The sequence below is a fragment of the Phallusia mammillata genome, chromosome 2 (assembly GCF_965637545.1).
Source record: "Phallusia mammillata chromosome 2, kaPhaMamm4.hap1.1, whole genome shotgun sequence".
Lineage (NCBI taxonomy): Eukaryota > Metazoa > Chordata > Ascidiacea > Phlebobranchia > Ascidiidae > Phallusia > Phallusia mammillata.
In genome coordinates, this window is record NC_137253.1 from 18,463,341 (window position 1) to 18,488,369 (window position 25,029).

At 34.6% G+C, this 25,029-nt stretch overlaps 1 protein-coding gene across 5 annotated transcripts in view; it reads right to left on the bottom strand.

Moving 5' to 3' along the window:
* LOC145214231 (dynein axonemal assembly factor 8-like) overlaps positions 1-23,586 on the bottom strand; it is a 35,109-nt gene extending 11,523 nt beyond the window's left edge. Inside the window, exons 1-19 of one of the 5 annotated variants that reach the window (XM_080082718.1) lie at positions 21,823-23,586; positions 21,417-21,523; positions 13,753-13,873; positions 13,445-13,519; positions 13,195-13,331; positions 11,044-11,125; positions 10,843-10,980; positions 10,739-10,786; positions 10,597-10,676; positions 10,239-10,333; positions 8,550-8,639; positions 7,682-8,175; positions 6,114-6,225; positions 5,886-5,989; positions 5,752-5,831; positions 4,254-4,415; positions 3,566-3,772; positions 3,405-3,504; positions 3,042-3,202 (exon numbers count right to left, since the gene is read on the bottom strand). In XM_080082718.1, the coding sequence (XP_079938844.1) occupies positions 3,042-3,202; positions 3,405-3,504; positions 3,566-3,772; positions 4,254-4,415; positions 5,752-5,831; positions 5,886-5,989; positions 6,114-6,225; positions 7,682-8,175; positions 8,550-8,639; positions 10,239-10,333; positions 10,597-10,676; positions 10,739-10,786; positions 10,843-10,980; positions 11,044-11,125; positions 13,195-13,331; positions 13,445-13,519; positions 13,753-13,873; positions 21,417-21,523; positions 21,823-21,826 (2,397 nt within the window). In that variant the 5' untranslated portion in view covers positions 21,827-23,586. Of the gene's footprint in view, positions 1-3,041; positions 3,203-3,404; positions 3,505-3,565; positions 3,773-4,253; positions 4,416-5,751; positions 5,832-5,885; positions 5,990-6,113; positions 6,226-7,681; positions 8,176-8,549; positions 8,640-9,553; positions 9,582-9,713; positions 9,772-10,238; positions 10,334-10,596; positions 10,677-10,738; positions 10,787-10,842; positions 10,981-11,043; positions 11,126-13,194; positions 13,332-13,444; positions 13,520-13,752; positions 13,874-21,416; positions 21,524-21,822 lie in introns of those variants that run through there. The other 4 variants (XM_080082719.1, XM_080082720.1, XM_080082721.1 and 1 more) reach the window with 4 other exon arrangements.
* Between the last annotated feature and the right edge of the window lie 1,443 nt (positions 23,587-25,029).

Genomic DNA, 25,029 nt, shown 5'->3' on the forward strand with positions numbered 1-25,029 from the left:
GAAACTCATGGGTCCCCACACATGCAAAGTTGAAAATAATGCATTTCAAGAGATAACTATAAAAGTGGCTTTCTGATATACTTCCATTTTATATATTCTATACGATATTTACCAATTTACTATACTATACACAATTGTATCTACATGTATGATTGTTTTTGCAAGCAAAAACGAATGGGTCCCCACATGTGTGTTTATGCAGAATTACGGTAAACCTATGTTGCGGTTATTTTTAGATTCTTAAAGACAAATTTTTCACAAAGCATTAACTTAACTGTAAAAGTTTTTGTCCGTATTCTTTTTGCATCATTATTGTCATATAATTACAAAAAATCGGTGAAAAAAGAATGGGGAAAATACTTTCAATTTAATCTCTTGCTTTGACCTTGATATTGTCGTTCAAGTTCAGTTTTTAAACACACAGTTTCCTAGAAAGCCTTATTAGACACTATATAAAAAAAGTCGTTTGCTACAAAGGTATACATAACAACTTGTTTTTCACTTAACTTTGTTTTGGAAAAACAACCGTTTAATGACCTTTTGACACTGTTTTTAACAGCATGCAGTCATTAGTGTTTAACAATACCGTTCAGCCTAATCTATACATCACTTAAGTACTGATTCTTGAATTGATTTGTCAAAAATAAAGAAGATACGTCATGATGAAAAATTCTTAACTGTGTTGTAATGCCTACAAGTTGACCTTTAGTGACACGTGGTTATGTGACGGCCAAGCTGAAAATGAGAATTGAAAGACCATTTATTGCGATGTTTGAAAAAGTTAAGTTTATCTTTTCATATTTTTGTTGATCAACGATGTTTTGCCTGACATAAACGAAACCGAAGTACGTTTTTGAGTTTAAATCACGTCTTAGGTGTAAAAACTTCGCCAAAACTGAAAATGCGCATGATAACTCAATAAAACGACACAGCATTGCTGCACAAAAAACAGTTGATTTCTAATCACCCAAACGACTGTCTCGTAAAACGTCTGTCCGGACGTCAAGCTGAGCACTCCCGCTCTGCCGCCTTAAGCGTTAACCAGTGAATTCCTCCCTTGGGACTTATATCTGACTGATAGCGTACACATATTATGGGTTGTAAAGGTATCTGGCAAAATTTTAAATACGAATACCCTGCTTAAACAATTGTTATTTTTTAAAAATATTTCTGCACCATAGGGCTTGTATTTCTGCCTTAAAACTATAATCGATTATTCCGGGGTTTAAAGGGTGAATCCGAAAAAAAGATACAAAATTCTTTAAAAAACCTTACATTGCACCAAAGAACAAAGCAAGAAACTCCAAGACGCTGTACTTTAGTCAGTACAGCCGTTTTAAAAAATTTATGTTTTGGGGGTCTGTGGGTGAACCGCTGGGTCAATCGGGGTCAAACTTCAGGAGGATCAAATTTGGATTATTAACTAACATCTCTGTAAATTTGAATAAATTTAAAGCACTCTTTCTTGACCAAACGCGTCTCACAAGCCAGCGTTATTAAAACCGATTATTTTGGGGTTTAAAGGGTGAATCTGAAAAAAATATACAAAATTCTTAAAAAAACCTTACATTGCACCGAACAACAAAGCAAGAAACTCCAAGACGCTGTACTTTAGTCAGTACAGCCGTTTTAAAAAAATTACGTTTTGGGGGTCTGTGGGTGAACCGCTGGGTCAATCGGGGTCAAACTTCAGGAGGATCAAATTTGGATTATTAACTAACATCTTTGTAAATTTGAATAAATTTAAAGCACTCTTTCTTGACCAAACGCGTCTCACAAACCAGCGTTAGACAGAAAAAAGAAAAAAGAAAAAAAGAAAAAAAATACGGATAAAAACAATATGTGTCCCCTTCAGGGAAGGGGGCCCATAATTATGAGAAAGTCGGATATTGTAAAGTAAAACACAGTGACTGGCACTGGGCTTAAATAATAATACTATGTAGAGTACAAACTATACAAATCAGATTCACCCCAGATATTGTTTAAAGTATGTCCTATTTAACATTCTTTTTTAAAGAAAAGAAGGAGTAAATAGTGGTATTATGGGGTAAAAAAAAGCCCATTTTAGGGGCCAGTTGGTTGAATTGTGATGCTACAGGGCAAAACACAACAATTCAGGACTTAAAATAGTATGTTCAATAAAGTTGATCCTACAAGTCATTCAAATTTCATTCAATTTAAACGTTGTTTAGAAAATTAACCCATTTTAGGGGGTAGTTGAGTAAATGTTGGGGCTACAAAGTAAAACACATCAATCGAAATCTACAAATAGTATATTTCACATGCTACCTAAATTTTAGCCAATTCCGACACTGTTTAAAAAATTAACCCATTTTAGGGGGTTAGTAGGGTAACTAATGGAGTCCGACACACAAACTAAAAAAATATAAAACCACAATGCAATAGTACTGCAAAATTTGAGCCCAATCTGCTAATGTTTAAAATTTCGACCACTAGAGGTGCTTTGAGCAACAGCCGTCAATGCTTCTGACGTCATAGGGCTGTTAACAACCCCTTACTGCCATGGTGAAAAACGTCCACCAAGCTACCCACAAACATGAGTAACATATGACTGGTTGTCCTTGTAACACTATTGAGCCACAGAAATCTTTGTGGAGCCCAGTAACATACAAATACGTTTTACACTTTGGGGGCTAGTGAGGCAAATGTTGGGACTACAGGTTTGAACACAACAATCGACACCTATAAATGGCACACTCTACAAGCTATCACTGTTTAAAAACTCACCCATTTTAGGGGGCTAGTGTGGTAAATACTAGGGTTATCAACACAAACAAAGTGGGATGCACATCTACATAACTATATCTACCATCTGTGTAAATTTAATCCAAATTCATCAAACATTTGATGGAAAAACGAGTCGAACAAACTTCGGGAAGAAAAAACAAAGAAAAACAAACAATTGGAGTAAAATCAATATCCCTTCAGGGAAGGGGACCCATAATAATTGAGAACAAGGTGGATTGCAAATTATTGAAAAGAGGCAAGATTAACCAAAAACAAAGATGTCAGGGCTCTACCTTTGGTTTTTTTCTTCGCCCGCTAATGTCTGGCTTATAGAAAAAGTTTGGTATAACAACTGCATTTGTTACTATGGTCTGTGTTTCCTCTTGCCATGCCTGATGTAATGATACTACATTGAATGGAACTTCAATTATGCTGGGGATTAGATCATCATGACCTGCAAAGTATTAGGGTTTCATAGTGCAATAACTTTTGTTGTGGCCACAGAACTTGACTGTCAGAGTTCAATTTGTCAAATAATATGTTATATGTTTGTTGCCAATATCTCTCACAAACAAATGTTCACACATGCCAGGGACAGTAATCATAATATGCTTGAAAATGTTTCAAACTAGTAAAAAATTTAGCATACTACACACCATTAGGTAAATCACTATCTGATTCATGATCAGTGTCACAATCCAAGGTAAAAACATCTTCCCGAGGAGGGTCATGCGGTTTTTCAAGCTTGTCTGGAATCTATGAGATTAAGGAAATGACAAAATAATGCATAAAAATTTGCAATCTATATAGAACTAACCAAAGCAAGGAGCCAAGATATTAGCAAAGAGTATGTTAAAGAAAGATTGTTGGGTTGATCAACTGGATTAAATCGGCCAGAAGTAGTTTTGTTGTACACAATGCAGCCTGGTGAAACCATGTGAAATGTCAAAACAACCATTTTTGGAGTACACTGTAAATTGACTGTGTTGGGAACAGTGTCAATCTCATTGCTAAAAGTGGCTTCCTGAAAAAAAAATAACTGTAAAAATAATCCAAGACACATGCAGAGCTCATGGAATTACATTCCGAGGGAGCTTACAATACATTAATGCAACCATTAATTCATTGATTACTGGGTGCTGTTTTTTAACGTTGCCACAATATATTAACATTGTCAGTAGTATTTTAACAACTGGACATATATCACATGTAGATTAGGAAGGACAAGTTCATGAAAGGATTGTTTTTTTAAACGTCTGTTTAGTCAGAAAATTATAAAAGTATAATAAGCACTGAGAAATTGGCACAGGTCTAACAATTCATGCTAAGCTGTGTTTCACAATATGTTTGTTTACCTGAAGTAACCTCTTTACAAAGCACTGTTTCTTGACCAAACAGGTGGAGCAAACCACCCTGGACAGGAAAAAAAGAAAAGAAAAGAGGAGATAAAGATGGACAAAAAGTAAAGGGGATACATAGTTAACATCACCATGTCAACAACTCACCCTGTCATACAAAAATGGAAACATTTTTTTTTCAAGATAATCCTTGTTGTCTTTGTGCATATTTTCCAGCAATTTACATATTTTTGTCCGATTTTCAAAAGACACAGCTGGACCCACTGATGCACATTTTATTGTTAATGTACTTGATCCATGTAGTGGTGGCTAAAACAGAAAAGTGAACGCTTCTCAACATTATCCGTCAGCACAATAACACACTATTTTTTTAGATTCCAAAGCACAATTTGACGATTTAATCCCCGGCTTCAACCAAGCTATTTGTGTTCAAAGTCTGTTTTAAAACAAGTAAACCTTCCAGAAAACCCAAGCAGTATTACAGACAGAAACAGAGTATCAAGCTATATAGTGGCCAGGATAACAATCTTTTCTTAACTGTATTTGGGATGTGATAAAAGTGACCTGCAATGAATTCTGTTTTGTGGTATGCAAGCTGACAATGATCGTTTAATGACCTTTGATGAGGTTTTTGGTAACACAAAGTTAAAATGCTTTGCCTGACATATCCGAACGCAAGTTTTGTTTGCAAGTTTATTTGAAATGTAAAAGTTTGAAATCGTGGTTTATAGCACACAAAGGTTTATATTTCTGACCTAAAGGCATAGGAGCAAAAATTTAGAGTAATCATAGTTAAAAGGGTACAAACAAGTGAGTTTAACTAAAAGCTACAAAATGCTAAAAGAAGTTTGCACTGCACCAACCACTGTACTGTATCTGCTTTAACATTTAAAAAAACATAAAAGAATGAACTTTTCATACCTACCTATCACATGTGCATTTTTTAAAATTAAATGTGTAAAACATATTATACTTATAAATAGGAAAAAACAGAACAAAATGACTTTATCTAAAATATCTATTTCACAACCAATTACAATTTATGCCAGAGGTAATAGTATTAGAAAGACTGAGAATTTAAATAAGTTGAAACTTAAGTATGCATTTTGTGAAAGCAATTTTTCGTTATCTTCAACAACAATGATTTTCCTCATACAACCACACAACACTAAACTAATTTATATGACAGCAAAGCAAAAAAAACAGTCAACAAATAAAACAACTGTTGCCATTAATACTATGATATGTATCAAAACCACATATTTAAGTCAAACTGTAAGTGAATCCAACTGAAAGTAATTTTTTTTACATGATTATGTCCCAACAGGCACAGTTCGGAAATCCGGAGTCATATACTTGCAAGGTAAATGTAAATTTTTATACTTTTGGGACCTGTGGGGCAATAAATCAAAACTCACAGTACGTAACTTAAAGTACCTATCTGTCAATGTTTAAAAACTTTGAACCACTTTCTTACTGTAAATCAAGTCTCACAAACTTTTTGAAAACAAAAAAGGAAATAAACCTGACAAAAACAATTTCTGTCCCCTAATGAAAAGAGGTTCATAATATCCACTTGTCATTACTTAGACTTATTGAGTGTAATTTTACATGTAACATTATAGAGTTGTAATTAATATTTTACTTGTTTCCTTTGGTTTTGAACTATATTGTGCCTGGCCCCACTTGATATCACTTGTCTCGGAATCTTGGTTTCATTTTCTCCTAAAGTAAAAAAGTTTGTAAACGAATCATGTATATCTGGTTAAAGGTACTCACCAAATTTCTTTTGCTCAGCTACATTTTCAGCAGCAGTGGTCAAATCCCTTCGTGAAATGTTTAAAATTTCATTAGCATATTTTTTTTTGTCCTCAAGATTGTACCTAGAAGCAATAAAAGTTTGTCATAAATGTTATGAAAATTTATTTCAATTGAAAAGATCAACATTTTACTAATTGTAGACTTGAATTTTGAGCAATATTAAACAAAAGTTTAAACAATTAATACCATGTTGAAAATGATTCCTCAGTTTGTACACACATGGTTGTTGCTTGTGGGGGTTTGTTTTCTGGTGATATAAGTTGCTTATTTCGGAATATATGGGTTGTGTCAGATGAACCTTAAATGTCAATGCAACAAAAATACAGGATAAATTAGTATTATAGTTTGATAAATTGTAGCAACAAGTCACTTGATAAACTAGAGAGACTTAGGTTTGAACTATTGATATGCAATGCCATTTAGTAACATGGTATGACTTGATCGGTTTAAGTTTGTGAGCATCTCAATTAGCGGTAGGATTTTATAGCAAGCTCATAAAGAACTAGAAAGGTGGCATTCTTATATTTTTCATTTATTTATTCCACATCCGGATGTACCATTTGTTGTTGTTACAATGGACATACAATTGTTACCAAAAGTTTTGGACTCCTATCTCTTATTTGCACTGTACAACGTAATTGTAAAGTGTAACAACTTAAAGTGTAATTGTTTCGCATAAGTCACCACATGCGGGTATGTATAAAATAGAAACATTATTATGAAAGTGCAAATGGTTTAACTGGTAACATCTGTCACACTTCACAGCATGATACAACTGACAAAAAACATTACAGATTTATTCCAAACAAGGATAATATTGCCAGGTTTCACACATGCTCATGTGTGAAGCCAAAGCTATTCCCATTGCAAAGACTCCCAATAGAGCGTCTAGCAAGGGCATGGTGGTGTTTTAATGCATATTTTGGGCTAAAAAGATAATCACTTGGCCGATCTGACTAAAGTTTCATACAAAAACTGAAAAACACCTATATTACAAGTTTAACTAGAAGGGTGGCTTAGCACATTTTGTCGTTGCACATACACTATAACCTATTTTAAAACATTAATATATTTCCTATGCTCATTTTATATTGGTTCCCGTAATAGCCACTGTATTTTATAACCTTAGTTGTTTCTGCAGGCAGAAACTCATTGGTCCCCACACATACAAAGTTGAAAATGATGCAATTTAAGAGATAACCATGAGAAAGTCAGGTGTGATCGGTACTGTGCTTAAATAATAATAGGGGACCCACAATTACTGACCTAAAGGACCTATAAACCTAAATGCAACATTTGGGAGAATGAAAGAAATGAAAATCTTAGAATAAAAATGGGTGAATCTAACCAAAAAAAGACATGATGCTTTCCAACCAACAAAGTATGAAACTTCTGGATCATGTATATACTTTAGCAGATATAGTCATTCTTATATTTTCACATTTTTAGGCCTATTAATAAACCACTGGGCCATCAAGGATTAATTTGGATAACTAACTATCAAGTGCATAAATTTAAAAATTATTATTCCTTAACCAAACAAGTGGAACAAATTAGCATTGGACAGAAAAAAAATACGAACAAAAACAACATGTGAGGAGTAAACTAATAATATACATCAATTTTAGCAAAATATTGGTTTGTAGGTTCAGGGGGGGCAAAAGATAGTGTCATAGTGACCAGCTGTGGTACAAGTTTTTTATGTATCAAATCTCACTCCAAAATACATTTAGTTTCTGTAATTCACAATATACCTGTTTGGGGTTCTTCTGCAAACAAAACCGTAGATTTTCCATGAGATGTTAGTGGCATCTTAGATTGAGTGTCATTGTCACAACATAAACATGGTTTCTTTAGCCTTTGACTTGCATACAATCCATTCGGTGTTTCAGCATTTAAACAATTTTCGTTAGCTTTTATGGAAGTGCTATGTAGTATTGCATGTGGTGAGTTATTGTTTGTATTTTCACAAGACTTTGTTTTGTCATACATTTTACTATCAAACAGCTTGGATTTTCTGTCCTTCACCAATTTCATAGTAATTTCACGTAACTCTTGTTTTGTATCTTCATTGTTTAAATCATTCAAGTTTCCGCAAAAGTTTTTCAAGCACTTTAAACTGGTATTTGATGATTGAACATTAGCTGACTGTTTTTTTACCATCACATCCTCGAATGTTGTTTTTTCATTTTCTGTCATTAATTTATTTGATGTTGTTTTCATTGAAACACACGATGTGCTTTTAAACCTGCAAAAATAAAGAACTAACCACCCTGGCCTAGATCTTTGCAAACACTATTACGTATTTAGGGCAATATTTAATAAATTTTGTTGCATTGGGTACCATATTATCAACTATTTTATGACTTGGTTTTGTTTGGACATTGTTTACAAATTTACCCATTTAGCGGGTGAGAGGGGCAAATACTGGGGCTATCAAGTCAACCAATCCAATGTTTCATCCAAATCAATCAAAGATTTGCGAAGAGTGCATGGACAAACTTCACAGCAAAAAAAAAAGGGAAAAAAGAAAAAAAATGAGTGAAATCCAGGCTTTCAGGAAAATGGGACCCATAAATAAACTGCTTTATTTGCACCTAGTTGAAGTTCAACAAAACTTACCTATTTCGCATGGCTTTCCATTGCTCAAAATCATCTTCAGAATCATCACTCACTATTTCTTCTTTAGTAGTCAGGTTTGGAATGTTTGACCTACAGCATCAATTTATTTATTTTTTTTAGCTTGAACAGAATTGCCAAATCATATTCATTAACTAAACAGGGATTTGTACATGTTGGTAATTTTTATATGCTACTCTAATGATTTAATGACTAGCCACATGTACAATCAACAACACCTACATTATTTATTTTTGTTAAATTAAACCCAAAACTTGTTGTATGCATTATTTACACAAAAAGAACAAAAAAATATACCTAAAAAAATGCACTCAAAAAATTGGTGTGAAATGAAAACATGCATTAAATTGCATTTAAGTGTGAAGTTTTAAATCAATGAAATTTTCCCTACTGCAAACATTATTTATAAATCTGCAGCTTAAATATTACATGTCCACATTTACACTTAGCATTACAAATAGTGACAAATTGACATAATTGAATGAAGTCGTTCTTAACTGCATTTTACAAACAGATGTTGACCTGCAACAACCTCCCACTATGTCAAATCAAAGTGGGTATAGTCACGTTGTAATGGCCTTGTGGCGTAGCATCAGGAAAACACATAAATTCATCCAACCAACAATGAATGAGTCTCTGGGTCATTTACTTTAGTACAGTGGTTTCCCAACTGGTTGAAGGCATTTCTGGTGGTATGCGGATACCTTTCGGTATTTTATTTATTTCGTATTTTTGCACACAAATCAATTATTTTGACATTGAGTTGAGTTGAGTTTGATTCGCTTGGTGAAAGACAACATAGGGACACAATTGCACTAAAACAATCACCAAGCCGGAAACAACATTTGTTACTTAAAACGTTGGGATGTTTATCATTTGCTATGCTGGTGTGTAAATATATGAAAATATAGTATTTTTTATGTAAACAAAGTGTTTTACCTTGAATTGTTTCATCATAACCATAACAAAAACAATTATGTACTCACCATTAAACTTGTTTCTAGGGGAGATGCACTACAATTGCAAAATGCACATTGAATTTTAGACTCAGAATGTAACAGTTGTCTGATTGAAAATACTTATTTCTAAGCATGGGCGGTAAACGGCCACAAAAAGGTTGGAAATCAATGTTTTAGTAAGACTTACTGTTTCAAAACTCCATAGGAGGGGGGCTGTGGGTGAACCGCTGGGGCAAACAGGGCAAAAATTCACAATGCACAACTGCAAATACCTCTACAATATGTGTAAATTTGAAATTGGTTAAACAGCAATTTACTGATCGAAACATGGAAAAACATCCATGTAAGGTAAAAAAAACTACTTTCCATAATTGTATAATCAACAAATGATCAATTCAGAACATGCTTAATTTTAGAAGGGTGGGGACTATAGGGTTAAACACTACAATCTACATCCAAAAGCATGTCTTGTTCATTAGTCACTACAGTCACTACTTTTGAGGGGCTGTGGGTGAACTGCTGGGTTATTCAGGGTCAAACTTCAGGAGGACTAAATTTGGATCACTAACTAACATCTGTGTAAACTTGAATACATTTGAAGCAATCTTTCTTAACCAAACACATGGAACAAACCAGCGTCAGACAGAAAAAAAAAAATATGGAAAAACAATATGTGTCCCCTTCAGGGAAGAGGACCCATAAATAGCCATACTTGCTAAATGAGTGGGGTGAGTTTGTTCCCAAAGATGATGTGGAAGTTCCTGTATTAATTCTCCCATTTTGTATGTTTTCATTGATGGATTTGTTCTGTTAAAACCCATATGATTTAGAATGAGATTTATATAGATATAGATGCAATTCCAAAACGAAGCATTTAACACCCTAACATTAATCATTTGCTTTGGCTGATGTCAATTAAAACAGAAATAAACTGTCTTATTATCACCAACAACTTCATTTACTATAATACTGCATTGGAAATGATTTCATTATTTTGATAAAAAGGGTCACATAAATTAGGTCCAAAATATTTTTTTGTACAAAGTGCCAACTTTTAAAATCGAATCAACCTGAAATTTGTTGTAGAGTTTTGTTGCTGCTTTTGAACGAAGATCCAAAAAGATTGTTGTTGGTTCAGAACATCGCAATTCTATCCAAAATAAATTGTGTAAGTTGCCTCCTATTTTTGTATTTGCAGTTATACACACTCACCAGAAATTAAAAAATTAGTTGCCTTTTGTCTTTCATTCAATGGGGGTTCTACAACAAAAACTGATAACGGAAACATCACAAAATTTTAATTAATAGGTACTGACCACTATTTCTAAATTCCAAATCATGTTTTGTATCCAGATGTTGCTTGTTTAACCTTTGTTCACTGGACTGGTCCACACTTAAATTAACCAACTGGTTCATCAAAACCTCTGGTTCCAAAGAAGGTGAAATCAAACACCCTAAACAATAACAGACAGTGTCACGGTCATGTATTTTTCACATAAAAAGGAAGGTAAATGTACCTTTATCTGGACGAGTGTGTAAGTTGCCTACAGATTCAGAGAAGCTGCTCAGCATATCATCGAGGTCATATGAATTCAATGTCTATACCATAACAAGCAAAAAACATAGCACACAACTTCATGGCACAAAACATATAGGAAAAGATGAATTTTCTATATTTTTTTATTTAATGATTTTTCACAGACATTAGCAGCTGTAACAAGAAAGGTGGCTTTCCTATACGCTGCCAATTTATATGCTTTACATCCTACTTAATGGGTGTCCACATCTACCATTACTTTTGGGGGTATGTTGGTGTACCAATGGTTATATGCGGTCAAACCAAGGAAAACACTAGTAGCTAAACAAAAAATATAGCTTTATGACCTTCTAATGCGATTTTTGTTACACATTTCAGTGTTCACTATTTTATTTAAAAATGGAGTTTAAAATGTAAATTTGAGTAACATTTCGCAAACTGAAAAATGTGGGGCATCATTATTATTTGCTACATAAATATGCTATATGGACTACAAACTATTCAAATTTCATTCCATTCATACATTTTGAATAGTTTGTTGTCCATATAGCATATTTATTTATGCTCAGTACTGGTCACTGTGTTTTATCTTACAACAACAAACTTTGTCATAGTTATGAATAGTATATTCATTCCATCCATACAAGGTTTTTCTCTATCTGAGAAAAAAGGCTAAACACAACAATCAGCTCCTATTAATGGCGAATTGCACGAATTGCACACGATTGTAGGGGGGTAGTGGGGTAAATGATAGTGCTACAGGGTTAAAACAACAATCGACACCTATAAGTGGCACACTCTAGAAGCATGTCCAAATTTCATTCAATTCAGACATTGTTTAAAAAATTGACCCATTTTGGGGGGCTAGTGGGGTAAATGTTGGGGCCACAGGGTTCAACAAAACAATCGACAACTATAAATAGCACACTCTATAAACTGTTAAAATTTTATCCAATTTGGACATTGTTTACAACAGGGGTGGGCAACCTGGCGGCCCGCGGGCCACATGCGGCCCTAGGTTCAACGTTGTGCGGCCCGCAGAGACGCTTGAATTTGAAATGTACTGACAAACGAGTCCAACTATTATATATTTTTGAGCAGATTAATACGATGATGCTTTTTTTGCAACCTGGCAATATGTGGCTAGAATCAAATGCGAATTTTACTTATTTAGAGCTAATTTTGGCTTATGTTTTTGACCCCACAGTAACAAAGGTTGCCCACCCCTGGCTTAAAACATTCACCCATTTTGGGTGGCTAGAGGGGTGAATATTGGGGCTACAGGGTTAAACACAACAATTGACACCTAAAAATGACAAATTGTACAAGCTGTCCAAATTTCATTTAATTCCGACACTATTTAAAAAACTTGCCCATTTTAGGGGGTTAGTGGGGCAACTAATGGGGTTCTACACCCAAAAGTATAAAATATAATATTACAATGACCCAACCAACAGTCGTGTAAATTTTTATCCAAATTGGCCAATGTTTAAACTTCTGACCACTAGAGGTGTTTTTAGCAACATTTGTTGACGCTTCTAACGTCATAAGGCTGTTTTTTTTTGGGGGGGGGGGTTTCAACACGACGTCATAAGGCTGTTAACACCCCTCTAACTGGCATGTGCAAAAACGCCCCCCAAGTAATGCACAAAAACAAGTAGCATTTGTTCTGTTACCTTTATTATACTGTTACACCACATAAATCTTTCGTTTGTGGTGCGCAGCAACATACAAAAACGTTTTACATTTTTGGGGCTAGCGGGGTAAATACTGGAGTTATTAACTCAAACGAAGCAGATGGCACATCTACATAACTATATCTACCATCTGTAAAAGTTTCATCCAAATCCACCAAACATTTCATGCCAAAAGTGCGTTGAAAAGCTTTGGCGGAAAAAAACAGAAAAAAAACAGAGTGAAAGCAAGATGTGTCCCCTTCACGGAAGGGGACCCATAATAACCATTGCACATACACCCATTTGCACAAATGCTGGAACTACTGGGTAAAACATAATAATTGACACCTCAAAATGGCAAATTCTTTAAATGTCCACATTTCATTCAACTTGGACATTGTTTAAAAAATAATCCATTTTCGGAGGCTAATACTAAAAACAGGTAAAATCAAGACCTGAAGTGAGAGTGTTGGTGTAATGAAACTTGAATCATTTACTGTAGAAATATGTTCACATTTTTTATCGTCCCTTTGTTTAGATACTGCATCATCTATGTTGCGGAATGGTGTTTCAAAGATGGGAAAGTCTTCATCTGCAAAAAATGATAAAAGAGGTACAATAAAGGTGTTTATATATGCTCAGTTAATTTCTCACCACACATGTTTTGTAGTCAATTTAGCAATAGTTGCCAAGTTAAAAACGCACCTATATCAATATATGTTCGAGATGGGGCTTTGCATGTTAGACGTTGAAATAGAAGCAATCGGCTATCAGATGTCTCTAAAAATAACCAGCCATATACAACTTTAAATCACCAAAATTGCCATCGGATATCAGAATGTTAACAAATTAAATGTAAGTGGTCACATAACAAAACTGACTGTGGTTGGAGGGCTGAACCAACAATAAGCATGGATATATAACTGACTTTATATAAACAGTTGTTCGCCCAGCCCAGATAAATTTTACAATTGCGTCTGGATTAACCAAGGTTTGCTGTATAAATGCAGTACCTTTGTTTTTGCTTTCATCACAGTTTGAAAATAAATCAGGTGATTCGATTTTATTGAAAATGACAGGATTTCGTTGAAAGACGACTTCTTCTTCATCTGTATCATCGTTAGTAATGCTCACCTACAAGGTATGTAAAGTTTATGAACAAATTAGGTCAAAAATAGCTCAACAAACCACTAAAGAGAGATTTTTTCAATTGAAAAATTTAATTAGGTGTAAGAAAAGAAAACAAAAAAGCGCATTCAGCTTTGTTACAAAATTTTGTTCACGAGCATAGCAAAACACACATGTTTTTAGCAAAAACAATAAGCCATATTGTGTAAAAGACTTGCAACATAATATTTTCCATTAAATATCCACAATACAGACATATCCGGTTAATTCCTTTCTCTTGCAGCCAGATCTATTTTAAAAGATGTGTTTTGTAGCCAGGGGCATATCCTGAAATTTTGGAAGGGGCCAACATTTTAATTTGGGAACTTCCAAAAAAAATTTGGAAACGACAGTCGTTTTAGTTCTGCTTTGGAAAGTTTCCCTTATAAATGTGCTAGGCATCTTTCTTAATATACATGTCAAATGGCATCTTGTTTTTGCCTATGTCGGTTTCTATTTCAGAACGACGTGTTCAGTGGCAAAGTGTGTAAGCATGCCCAAACCTAAAAGTACAAGACCGAAACCTAGTCAAATAGACATTTTGGCACATTCTAACTCGGCGTTTTAGCTTACTCAGTATAGTATAGCTACTCAGTACTTTTAGCTTACTCAGTATAACTGCAGCTGCAAGATTAGTGTATGTGTCCTGTGATCAACGTACGATCTTGAAAAATTGAAACCAGGAACAACTACTAGTGGAATTGGTGCCTTTCTGAATCAGTGACCCACCAGTTAAGTTGCGCAAGGTCAGAGTAGCAGACATAAATTATGCCAAGCAGTGGCATGTTAACAATTGCATTTATCATTGTTAAAACTTCACTTTTAGTGCAGTTCGCAAGAAATTGCAAATCAGCGTCTTTGCCCGAATCAGTTTTGTAATTTCAACACATTGACATCTTCATTTAAACCAGTGGTTCCCAACCTTTTTTGTTACATTCCTCCCTTTGCCCATTTTCAAACTATTCATTCCTCCCCATAAGACGAAAAACAAATATAAAATAAAAAAATATAGCAATTTGAAATAGACCTTATAATTAGGGATGTCCATTTTAGAATCCTTTACAACCGGTTCCAAATGTAAACCGGATCCAAACTATAATGGACATCCCTAATGTAAAGACAAAAATATTCTGTAACATTTTCAATATAATTTTTTTACAGTTTTTATGAAATTCCTCCCCTGAACTCATAAAATTCCACCCTAGGGAGAAATTTCTCCCCGGTTGGGAACCACTGATTTAAACGCTTGTTATATCACTATTGGCGATTAGATAAGCCAACAAAAAAGAATTAATGCGCACGGCTTTGAGATTACAACTCCTTATTGCTCAGCAGTAAACTGAACATCAATTTAATCTCCTAATAACTTTTCAAAAAGGAGGGGTTCCAGAAATATTTGCATGTAATTTATTCAAAAGCTACTACACTTAGTCATTCGAACGTTGCGCAGCTATTTATATACATTGGCGGTTTAATGCAATAGTAAAACTTAATGTGTAGTTACGGTCAGACATGGGGTTGAATACACGCGTCCTGTATTCGAATACTTTACGAATACCTGCATGACTGTATTCGAATTCATGAATACTTTGGCAATTTTTGAGTGACAGCAATTCGAATGGTATTCAAATAAAACGAATCAAGTATTTGTATTCATGAATTGTTGACCAAACTACAACGACAAGTAATTCGAATACTATTCGAATAAACCAAGGCATGTATTCGTATTCATGAATTCTAAGCACTTTTTAAAGTTCGGCAATTCGAATTGTATTCGAATAATGCGAGTCAGGTATTCGTATTCACGAATTGTTTCGTAATGTTAAGGTGGCAGCAATTCGAATTGTATTCGAATAAAGCGTGTCAAGTATTAGTATTCATGAATAGTTGACCAAAAAACAACAACGTGTAATTCGAATACTATTTGAATAAACCCCAAGCGTGTATTCGTATTCATGAATACTTCGTACTTTTTGAGATGTAGCAATTCGAATTGTATTCGAATTAATAGTTCTAGTTATTTGTATTCACGAATTGTTCAGTTGTTGTAAGAAGCAAACAATTCGAATAACATTCAATTTGTTGCGGAAAATAAAAGAAATAAGTTGCGGAAAATAAAATGTCCCGAAAGTTAAAAGGTATTCGATCAAAAAGTAACATGGGTTTATGAATTGCAATTTTATTGGTAAAAATGTAAACCAACGAGCTTTTTTTGCCACATTAGCTTGGCTGATTTAAGTCTCCGTTATAAAAATTTCACCAAATTTACATGAAATGTTTGCTTCATGAACACGCTACACCTGTCATGTGCTGAGAACAACCCAATGTTGCAAGCTTTGTAACACAATTCCATTTATGTAACGTCACAATTAAACTTCTATATGTCATTGTTTCGTAACATAAACAAAAACTTGACAAATCAGGTCACATTCACTGCCAATTTGAATTGTATTCGAATCTATTTGGCAAAAATATAACAAAATATTCTCGACTACTTCTAGTCTGAAGGTAATCGACAATTCGAATTGTATTCGTAAAAATGTAGTCATGTATTCGATTTTACGTATCTTACGTTGCCAAAGGCTGACAACAATTCAAATTGTATTCGTAAAAATGTAGTCATGTATTCGATTTTGCGAATTGTTACCTTGCCAAAGGCCGACAACAATTCGAATTGTATTCGTAAAAAATATCGTGTATTCGAATTTGCAAATTCTTAGGTTGGCAAAAACCTACAACAATTCGAATTGTATTTGAATAAATTTACTCAAGTTTTTGTATTCATGAATTGTTGGTTCAAACTATTCGAATGGTATTCATGGACTATCGAATGAAAGCCACAATCATTCGAATACAGCACGAAGGTGCCAAAACCTGTATTCGAATGCATTCGAATACGAATGACAAATACGAATGGCCCCATGTCTGGTTACGGTTGGTCTTGCGTTTACAATAATTGACAGTTCAACAAAAGTCCATTTAATTTTAAACTGTTGCTTCAGGGCAGGCAATTAGGTGTGCAAAATATCAAAAAGAATGGCCCAATTAAGATTGCGCACATATGGGTTGATTACACTATCATGTAGTCATTTTCCATCTGAAAATCTCTGTGCGACTTTCACAAACAGATCATCAATCCGGATAATCACATGTTTCGTTTCAAATTAAAGCTATTATCCGGTTTATACGATAAACCAGTGTGCGAATAACCAGATGATTTTATTAACAAACGATGGCGCATTTGGAATTTTTAATTGTGATGCAACAAAACGGATTATGCGATTAACCGGTATGAGATTAACCTTATTAAGCAATAACCTAACTAAGCAGTTTTCAGCCGTATTTAAGCTGTGCCACCCTTTTTAGTAGGGGGAGAGTATGGCTAGTTATTGCCACTATACAATACTGAACACACAATACAGATGAAACCAGTTAATTGCAATTTGGTTGACCTGGGCAGTTTTGCAAATCCCCAACCATTGACTAAACTAGAATAGTGGTTTTCCTATATATTGCCAGTTTATATATACTACATCATATTTAAGGATGTATCACATATACCATATACTATATTTATGATGGATATATATTTGGCACCTACATTTCATTGGGTCCCATCTTTTTCCTGGCACTTTATAACATAATTGTTTCTGCAAGCATAACCCGGAAGTATCCTGGGTTTGAACCCCGTGAACGACAAAGGGCAAATTTCAGTTCTCGGACTGCCGCCTGATTGTCGAAAAATACAATTAAAAAAAAAGCATAATCTAATGGGTCCCCACACATATGTATATGCGATGTGGTAACAGTAAAAATAGGGCACAATCATTGTTAAACTGGAATAGTGCGTCGATTTTTCACTGTTGCATTTCCGTCAGCGATCATTGTCTCGCGTCGTGCGAATGTTGTTAGATAAAGATATGGCGCCGATCACAGCAGGAGGGGCCTGTCGTTAACCGCCATAAGACGCAAAACTTCGTGATACAACAATTGCATAACTAACGTTTTTAAATGATCTACAAACATATCTTAATTGCACAGTGCAAAAAGACTGCCTGATAGCACGTCCAGTTATGCGCGAGGCCAAGATATTCGCTTTTCAGTGGGCAGGTTTACGCTTTTCACGCCCAATTGGGCTTTTTTCGACATAGAGTTGCGCGTTGTTTTCATGAGGTGGAAAATGGATGAGTCCAACTATTTAAATTTTTGACAAAGTTTCAACATTTTTTTCCCTCAATAGCCCTTTGTTTGTTGAATTAGTATTTTTAATCCGCACATAGCGTTCAGGGAAGGGGACCCATAAATATATCAGTGAAATGTGATTCATTTAGTTAGCAAATTAGTATGATTATCAAATCATCACCTATGATTTATCAGGAAAATAATTCCAGAAAAACAAATTCAGTTGAGTAATTTTTGCCAAATGGATTGCCAAAAGTTGCACAGCCCCATATTTTATAACATTCTTGTGTGAGAAAAGACATTGTTACTACTCCAAAGACACTAGAGCAGGGCTACTCAAACTTTCTTGCTCTGCGACCCCCATTTAAAAAATTTAGAAATTTCTATGCGACCCCTTGATGGGTAAAGCCCAGGGATGCATAACCTTTTCGCTATGACGGCCCCATCACAGATCATTATTTCATCAACGGCCGCCGCCAATTGCCTGGTTGCTTGTGTTCTAAAATTACTGATGTAAAGAAATACTTGTATATTACATATATATATGCCATCTAATGGCGCCTAAAAAGCCTAAATTAATTTCTAACTTGATACACAGATTGACAGTCTTAGCTTTTATAACGTTATAATTTATACTGTGGCGCTTGTGGTATCTGCTTTTTCGCATTGTTTGCACACAATAAGCACAAAAAAGTCTGGCGCAAATGGCTACTAGGCTGATAATACTCTTTTAAGTTCCACAAAATGTGTTTTGAGCAGTTTGAAAGTCAAAATATTTGGCAAAAAAAGAGATTTTATTTATGTTGCGGCCACCAGTACTTATATATTCTAATAAACGTGTTAACGGCCGCACAAACTCGTCTCTATGCAGCCACAAGGTTGTGAACCCCTGGTATAGCCTATACACAGCAATGATGCTTAAACAATATGCCATTTGTTGTGACTCAGATAATAACGCATAATGTTTCGCGACCCCAAAATTATATTTCGAAAAAAAAACTAGAAGGGTGGCTTAGCACATATTGCCCTTGCATATACACTATAACCTATTTTAAAACATAAATATATTTTCTATGCTTATTTTGTATTGGGTCCCATATTAGTCACCGTCTTTTATAACTTTAGTCGTTTCTGCAGGCAAAAACTCATGGGTCCCCACACATGCAAAGTTGAAAATAATGCAATTCAAGAGATAACCATAAGAAAGTCGGGTGTTGTAAGGTAAAACACAGTGATCGGCACTGGGCTTAAATAATAATGGTATGTAGAATACAAACTATAAAATTAGATTCACCCCAGATATTGTTTGAAGTATGTCCTATTTAACGTTTTAAAAAACTGACCCATTTTAGGGGGCTAGTAGGGTAACTAATTGGGTTCGACACACAAATTAAAAAATATATAAAAACCACAATGACTCAATCAATAGTACTGCAAAATTTCAGCCCAATCCGCCAATGTTTAAAATTTCGACCACTAGAGGTGTTTTGAGCAACAACCGTTAATGTGATTAACCGGATTCGTCTGTACAAGGTTATTTTGAACACATAAGTGCATGGTTAAATTACACTAGAAAGGTGGTTTTCCTATAAATTCCCATTTTATATTTTGTATCTATATATATCATATTTACTGATTTACTATACAAACCATTTGACCTAATATCATGATTGTTTCTGCAAGCAAAAACAAATATGCACTCACACAAGCATTTATGTGAATTGGTTACATTACTAATGGTGAGATTATTTTTGCATTCTTTAGAACAAATTATTAGAAAGTATCAATCCAAACTTAAAAAGATTTATCCATATCCCTTTTGAATTATTTTGAAACCACTACAAACAACTGTTCAAAATTTCAAATTTAGGGTAGCTATCAGTTTGGAGTATGGTGCAGACAGTATAATAAATCCCAAATATTTGCCTATCATTTGTTTAGAAAAAAATTTAAGTAAATGCAATCACTTAATCAGGAAAACCAGTTAATCGTTAAGGTTTTTAAAATGTCGCCTATTATTCGTTAACAAGTATTATGATGGATAAACAGGGCAAAATAAAGTAATGTGTTTGATCAAGTGGATTGTTACATTATTTTTTAAAAGTTGCACAGTGGTCAACAAACCATAAAATTAACTTTAAGATAAACCTGACCACCAAAGAGAGAGCACAGATTAAATTGAAATAGACAGTGCTACCATTGTCCATATTAAATTGAAATAGACAGTGCTACCATATTCCATATCCTATTTACTGATTTACTATACACGCCATTTGATGTACACACATGATTGTTTTTGCAAGCCAAAACGAATACATGTGTTTTTGCGAATTGCTGACAGTCTAAAATAGTGCAATTATTTTTAGATTCTTAAGGACAAAAAATTAGAAAGCATTAACCCAAACCTAAAAAAGTTTTGCCGACATTCTAAAATCATTGCAGCATCATATAATTACAAAAGTAGGAAAAAGAATGAAAAAAATACTTCCAATTTAATCTCTCACTTTGACCTCAATATTGCTGTCCAAAGTCAGTTTTTAAACACTAATTTTCCCAGAAACCAACGAAGTATGAAACTCCAAGATTATGCTCTTAGTCAGTACAGCCGTTAAAAAAAGGTTTTGGGGTGCAGTGGGTGAACCGCTGGGTCATTCGGAGGCAAACTTCAATAGGGGCAAATTTGGCGAACTACCTAACATGAGTGTAAATTTAAATACATTTGAAGCACTCTTTCTTGGCCAAACATGTTGAATAAACCACTGCTGGACAGAAAAAAAGAATGGAAAAAATCATTCTCCCTATGTTAACAGTTTTGTTATTATTTTGACTTTTAACAAACTGCCCAAATAGCAGTTTGCATCTTAGGTAACAAACCATAACAACTAGCTTGAGGCAAATCTGATTAAAAAACGAGAGAGAATTGATTAAGTGTAGAAAGAAGATACTATTACCTCAAAAACAATTTAGCAAACATATGTGCAACGTTTGTGCAATTCGTATGTGTTGCTGATCTGTTATTGAAAATCATGTGACCAATTGCACCACACCCGAAGCAGCAGTTGTGGAATTGGAATCCCAATTAACTGGTTTCATATATATATATAGCATTAAGTGATATGCTGGCTAGTTTTTAGATATATATGCATTTGGCAAACTCAACATATAGTAAACCTCCATTAATCCGGACCCCATTGGATCCAAAAAGTTGTCTGGCCTATCCGGTGTATTTTTTTTATTTAGAATTGGATATTATGGTGGTATTAAACCACCAAATAAAAATAAGAAAACAGTACATGCAAAATTATAAATAAGTATATATCACACAAACTTCAGAATCGGATTCCACACTTGGTAGTTGCTCTACAACATTTGAAATTACAGTCCCCCAATTTGTAGTGATGCCTTTTTCAAATTCAGGCAGATTGTTGTGAGGATCTGTGTAGTATAAACATAAACGGTTTTACCATTTAAAAAGAATGTTTGGACAACAGCCTTTAAACTCTTAAAGCAGCAATGTGATACAGTTTTGAGTACCAAATATTTTTTCTACCAATTCAAATTTACATGTACTATACAAGTGCATTTGTGGTTTTAGTAACATGCTGCATAATAAATAAAAAGGTAGAACAAACCCCACTTAAGATATTTGTCTTTAATTGTCAGATAAACTCAGACTTCATACCAAAAGGAACTGGTGATATTTATCACATTAAAAATACCCAAAACACACTTACCCATGCTGAATAAAAAATGACTTGTTAAGATACCAACTTAAATTGACATCATGAAATCTTGACAAATACAACTGTCTTTTAAGTTGATTGATCGCCACAAACCCAATTTAAATACATCTATGTTCTAAAAAAAAGATACACAAAAAAACATAGTTATAATATCAGTTAATTAGCTTTACCCATTAAGTCAGTGATTACCAACTTTCTAGTGGTCGCAGACCAAGGTTACGAATTGGCACCGCAGACCACCCAAGCAAAAAGAGTATTTTCCATCAGACAATCATTACATTCTAAATCTAAAAACGTAGCACAGCAAAGAGCTCAGCACACTAATGTGCAATCTGTAAATTCCTGCTTTTCATCAGCCGATGAATGCGAAGCAAAACATCATTTGACAATATTTTGTAAGTAATGTTTTAGCTTGGCATTATGCGGAAGAATTTAAATTTTCGTACATTCAATGCACCACTTGCAGTACACCTTAATTCCCTAAAAACTAGTTTGATGGTGAGCGCATAATCGTTTTTGTTTCAGGTAAGCTGAAACGATTTAAGACAAAACATTTTGTTGACAAAAAGTTACTAGCATCCTAGATTGGCACCATCACAGCAAGTGATATGCAACCTGGTATTTTTAGTAACAAACGTTTTACAGGTCAAAATGGGCAATTTGTGTGAAAAAAAATAAGGAGGAAATAAAATACTGAAAGGTATTCGTGTACCATCAGAAATGTCGTCTACTAGTGGTACAGTCTGGAAACACTACACTAAGCTAAATTTTTTAAAAGTTATATAAAATACTTAAGTCACAAAACTTAAAAGTTTTTTATTGGTTCATCCAACAGAAAAATTTTGTGAGCAAATGTGCAGAATGACAAAAAGCAGTGGGATGCAAGTATTAATCATTGATCAACAACAACAGACTTGCATGAAACAAAGGGCCACAAAAGTTACAATTTTACAACCTATTGTTTGTGCATTGCTAAACTTTCGTGAAACATACATGGTCGATTGTATCATACCACATCAGTTATAATGTCACATTCATTTAGTTTTTAAGAGACTAGTTTTATCTATTCCTCTGGTTCCCAGCCTTTTTGAAGTCCATTCCTCCCTCCTCCCTCCTGCTTACCTAAAAACCTTTCTACTAGTAAAGGTCAGTAACTAAACAAATCTTATCACCTAGTGTTGTAAGTTTATGTCACTAATTCCAATTATAAAGTGATATATACACAGTTGAAAGAGCAAGTGTAAATATATATTTTTACACTTATACCAAATAACCAAGAAATTCCTGCCTAGTTGCAGAATTTTCGACTCATCTGGACAAGACAACCAGAAAGTTTAAGTATGTAAATGCAAAAATATGTCCTCATACAGCATATTTTTGAATTTTTAAAATCATAATACACAGACTAGAAAAATTTGAAACTAAACACATTGTTCAACATTTTTTGCTCTGCTTTCTTTCTTGACACTAAGAAATAAAAGTTATTAAAGCTGTGTTTCTTGTCAGTGATTGTTTTTTCATTCATTGAACAAAATTAGTAAACTCGTTGCAACATTGATTTGTGTGTTGAGTGACAAGAAGACTGTATTGTAGTTGTATCAATTAATCTGCTGCTGTGATTGTTCTGCAACCTGTAGATATCAAAAATTTCTAAGCTTCTACGTTATTCCGTAACAAAAATATTCAACGCTTGGAAATCATTGTCCCTGGTCCGCAATCCGCACATTAATCGTTCTGTACAGATCAAATCCAACGACAGCTTCGCTTTGCTGCTCATAGCGACAATGCCCAACGGACTGTATCAACGCATAGAAATCATCATTCTATTTACATAAAATTTTTACATTAGTAACTAATTTTTTCAGTTAGTTTTATTGAATTTTAAGTGCTAATACCTTACCCCGACCCTAATAGCCCTAACCGTGAGCATTTTTGCAGATATAACCAATCAAATTTGGGGTGTGATTCTCGTTATGGTGTTAGTAGCTCTACCTGCCACTGCCATACGTCAGGATTTTCCCTGGCATGTCATGCGTCAGGGAGAATATTAAAATGTACTTAAAAGTCAGGAATTTAAGAAAAAAAAATATATGCTATAAAATTAATGTACCAACGGAGAAAGTTTCTAGTAGTTAGCTACAAGTTGTAGCCTAGCCTATAACCGCGTCTTATGCCATGAAACGTAAAGAGGTAAACTGGCGGCGTGCAAGTTAACGCACAAAGTTACTGTTTCGTTTTGCATTGTGTGTGCACGCATAACAGTACCTGTTTGTTACTAGTTGTCTAACAGTACGCGTTAAATACACAAATAAAAGTCCGCGTTTCAAGAAAACACAGCATTCGATGCTACGTGGGAAATTTCATTTGCTTTAACTGTGTACCTAATATGCAAGGAGCTAACTAACAACGAAAAGTCGAATGTCGTGAGACATAAAAACGTTTTTTCGGGGCATTTTATTTCAAATTTAAAAAGGTTATTGTGGCTCCCGTTGTTAGTTTTTTTCTGTGTAAAATTGGTCCGAATGGCTTTTAGAGTGGTAAAAGTTGGAGACCCCTGATATATGTGCTTATTGTTTCAAGGATAGTAAGAGTAGTGAGCTTAGCGTAATAAACTTAACTAAACAGAAGCCTACACAGAAAGTTAATTGACAAGGATCAGAGCACCGTATTTAACGTTTTCTCGTGTCGCCGTCCGTGTGACTTCCGAAGAATCCAAATTTATTCCGGAATAGAAGTGTTTGGATCGCAAAAGTGGTTAACGCAGCGGTTCTCAAACTGGGATCCGCGGTCCTTTAGGGCAGTGGTCGGCAACCACTGGTCCGCGGCCCGGTGCCAGTCCGTGAGAGGTTTTTTACCGGGCCGCATAAAACTTGCTCAAGGTTCACTTTGAATCAAAGTTGTAATAATTGTCATTAGTTTTCAGTACTGATTATTTGTGGTTTTTGAAGGCCGGTCCGTGATATAAAATTTTAGTTTCAAACCAGTCCGCAGTGCAAAAAAGGTTGTCGACCCCTGCTTTAGGGTATTTTGCGAGGACCGCGAAAGAGTGGAAGTAATTCTATATTGATATTTGGTCGTCTCAGTGCAACTGAATAAGTTTAAATCAAAGAAAAAGTGAGGATCGACCGTCTCCATTGCTAAACAATAGGCTTTATTGCACAACAACCAACAAAAATGCAATTGTTCACGCACAACTGT